The 3520-nt window shown below is 37.4% G+C and overlaps 1 protein-coding gene across 1 annotated transcript in view; it reads left to right on the top strand.

The window, feature by feature from the left end:
* The window catches only part of LOC118340157 (muscarinic acetylcholine receptor M4-like), a 12282-nt gene that overhangs the window by 1643 nt on the left and 7119 nt on the right, over positions 1-3520 (top strand). The window contains exons 3-4 of the mRNA XM_035678029.1: positions 351-552; positions 654-740. Coding sequence (XP_035533922.1) covers positions 351-552; positions 654-740 — 289 coding nt within the window. The remainder of the gene's footprint in view (positions 1-350; positions 553-653; positions 741-3520) is intronic.

The following is a 3520-nucleotide window of genomic DNA, read 5'->3' as shown; positions in this document are numbered from 1 at the left end:
AACAGAAAATGTTTAATTTCTCTGTATGGTCATGTTGTCAGATGCATATAATAACCCCAGTTGCAACTTTTAATGGATATTATTTGACTGTGTGCAATTGGCCACAAGGATTACATTGTAGCCTGTTTTGTGTTTGCAGCTCTTTTGTTCAATACTAGCCAAAATTCAAAACTTGTTGTCCCCATTAGTCACTTTGACACAAAAACATAGGTCCACAACAACTGTGCTGAATTTAGTTACAAGGGATTCCAACACTCCCACAACATATTATCCTTATCTGTTTTTCATCCATATTTTTAAATGGTGTATGCTTTGTGAAAAAAAAATTGCTTTTCTAATGTTTTTTACAGAACTCCCAGCTTGATAAAGAGTCACCTGTTAAAGCAGAACAATAACAATGAGACCAGTCCTCAGGCCAGTCCCCGATCTACTCCCAAACTCAGTCTGGACTCAACTACCACTGCGCTGGAGGCTGTGAAGAATGGCAGAGTGGAGGAACCAAAGCAAGTTCAGCCTCAACCTCCAGCACAGCCCAGTCCAGGACTCACACAGGTACTGCTGACTTGTACTCCATTAACATCACCGTGTATATATAGTATGCCCACCAGACTTAGTTGACACCTAATCTTATCTTATCTTATCTTTCTATCTAGGAGAAAGAAAGCTCCAACGATTCGTCTACAGCTTTTATTCCCCCCACAGAACCGAAGGACAACACCAATAACAAGGTGATATCTGAGGTTGGTGTTCAACTTCCCTTTTTTGCCATTCCGTGTTTTACTTCCAATATATTCACTTGAGTATATTGTTTTGGGGATTTATATAATCCAAAATATAATACATGGATATGACTACTTAGACAATAAGGTCTGACAATTTTCTTTGGACAACTTATGTACACAACATATGCTACTATAATAGTTGCAAAGACATCATAAAAATCATAGAAATAAATAACTATTTCCCATGGTGGTGATGAGGATGAATTAAGAAGTCTCACAGCCTGAGGGAAGAAGCTACCCTGAAGTCTGGTGGTATGGCAACAGATACTTCTGTATCTCTTGCCAGATGGCAGGACAATGGGGCTGTTGCTGGGGTGGGTACTGTTTTTTGGTATTGTTTGGGCTCTGCGCATGCACCTCACCTCACTGAAATCACTGATAATCTGTTCTGTTTCTGAGGGGTTTTAATCAGTCCACCTTTCCTGGGCTGTGCACATCCTATGCGAGTTCTATTGCTCCTCTGTAAAAGTTTGCAAGAACTTGGCACAGGAATTTCGTTTTCCCAAGTTTCCTTAATAAATACAACTGTTTCTTAGCTTTCTTAACCAGGATGGTAATGTGAGATGACTATGAGGTTCTCTGTGATGGTGATTTCCAGGAACCTTAAACTATTCACCTGCTCTAGCTCAGCTCCACTGATGTAGACATACAGTAGATATGTCTTTGCCTCCTTTTTCTGAAAGTCAGCTCCTTGGTTTGCTGTCACCACTCTGCAAGTTCATTTCCTCCTGACATGGAGCCTCTCTCTCTGAGGTGAAGTGAAGTGTTGTTTTTCTCAAGGTGTGTGAAGACTGAGTGGAGGGCAGTGGGGATGGCATCCTCTATGAAACTGTTTCCTCTGAATGCAAACTGGTGAGGGTCCAGGCTGGTAGGGATTAGGGTTGGGTGATTAGACAAAGATATTGGCCTCATCGACTGTTAATTTTGGGCAATTTTTGTAATTTTATTTCGCTAATTTAATCGTCTACCTCCAAAGAATGAGTCACTCAGTGAAGACGTTCAACAGCACAGTACACACACTGAGCAGAAGAACTAGTGAGAGGAAAAACAGCTGTAGAGCCAGTGTAAATTCACATTTAACTGTGGTGAATACAGGGTTTATTTTGACTAGTTTGACAACAGGGAATAGAGTTAGAGTTACAAGATAATTGGCAGAGGCCAATTCCACCGAACACAGTGCCACAGAGAATCGGATCAATTTTCAAAATAAAATACTGTGTGCAGAATCTACATCAACATTGTGGCACCAGGCCTCTCATTCGTTCCGTGTTGGCCTGGCTTCAAGCTCCGTTATTCTCAAAAATAAATCAAGCAAACAACAATTACAAACAATACACCAATGCAGTAGTTTACATTATACCAGAACCACTGGCACACGATCCTTTCAAAGGGGACAGTGCACAAAATCTTTATCCTGATTTGGTGCTTCTAGCAATAGTTGCAATGCTTACACTACTGCTAATCCTGAAAACAAATACACAATAAAAATGAAATGAATGAAAAATGAAAATAAATATGTTTGCATGTATGAGAGAGAAGTCAGTCTCCTCTGGGTCCTTGGGTAAAGTTACAGATTTTGTAATGACAAGATTTCCTAATTGTAAGGATTACTAATGATGTAATAATTTATAATTGAATCACTAGATCAATAAGGAGGAAGATAGATTGATTTTACAATCAAACATCAAACAAATGATTTTAACAATTAATTATTGTTGACTGTTGTAGATATAGCTATAATTTGTGTTGTTTTTAGCTTGTTCTTTTCCTTTTTAACTCATGTGAAGTGTCTGAGTTTTTGAAAAGCACTCTATAAATTAAATGATTATTATTATTATTATTATCTATAGATTATTATTATATAAAAGTCCTTGCTATGTCCCAGGTAAATCTGTTGTGTTGACAGTGGAATAGTTTTAAAACAATTTAACTCAGTATGAAACAATTCATGTTCCAAATATAAAATATAAATAAATTACAGGAGGACCAGCCAGGTACACAGAAAAAAATATGGGTAAATCACTGCGTATTTATTCCTTTGATGGGGGTGAAAAATGAGAACCCGATAAAAATCTCATGTACCTATATTGTAAATGTAAAATTACCCAACTTCCCCTACAGACGTTTTCAATCATTCAATTTTATTGTATAGTGCCAGTTCATCTATTATTAACCATTAAGTATCCCAGGACACTTTTCATATAGAGCAGGTCTACAAAATTATTGATGGAGACCAAAAATTCCAACAAACATACACATGTCATCTGTCTTTTCTCAAACACGTTTACACCACAGGCTTAAACTGAGTTTCTAACATAGTAAGACAAAAGTCGACTGTTAGTCTGGTGAGAAGGAGGGGGACAGACATAATTCATATAATCACAGCAGAGACATGTAGGTGCACAATGCCAAAATATGTATGCATTGATTTCAAATTGAGATTGTTTTGATTTATTCTGTACTTTCATTTTGTTTTGGGTCATCCGTTTGTTCTTTACCTATAGAAGATATTGACCACACAATTTATGCATACTGCAATACTCAGGTTGTCTTGACTTAATGTTTTGAGCAGCACAATAGCTCAGTCAATGTCCCAAGCAACTGAGAAAATTTTTTACAGAAAGCTTTAGTACTCTTTCTAGTTTTTTTGTTACAAAATAATTTTCATTGAATTTAAGAAAGAATCCTGACTCATGCACCATCATGCACCCTTCAACAGGTCCACACTGGCGTCAAAA

This window comes from Morone saxatilis, unplaced genomic scaffold (assembly GCF_004916995.1).
Source record: "Morone saxatilis isolate NCDOM2014 unplaced genomic scaffold, NCSU_SB_2.0 Contig6, whole genome shotgun sequence".
Classification (NCBI taxonomy): domain Eukaryota; kingdom Metazoa; phylum Chordata; class Actinopteri; family Moronidae; genus Morone; species Morone saxatilis.
The sequence above is the reverse complement of the archived record's forward strand: the minus strand, read 5'-3'. Positions and strand labels throughout refer to the sequence as shown.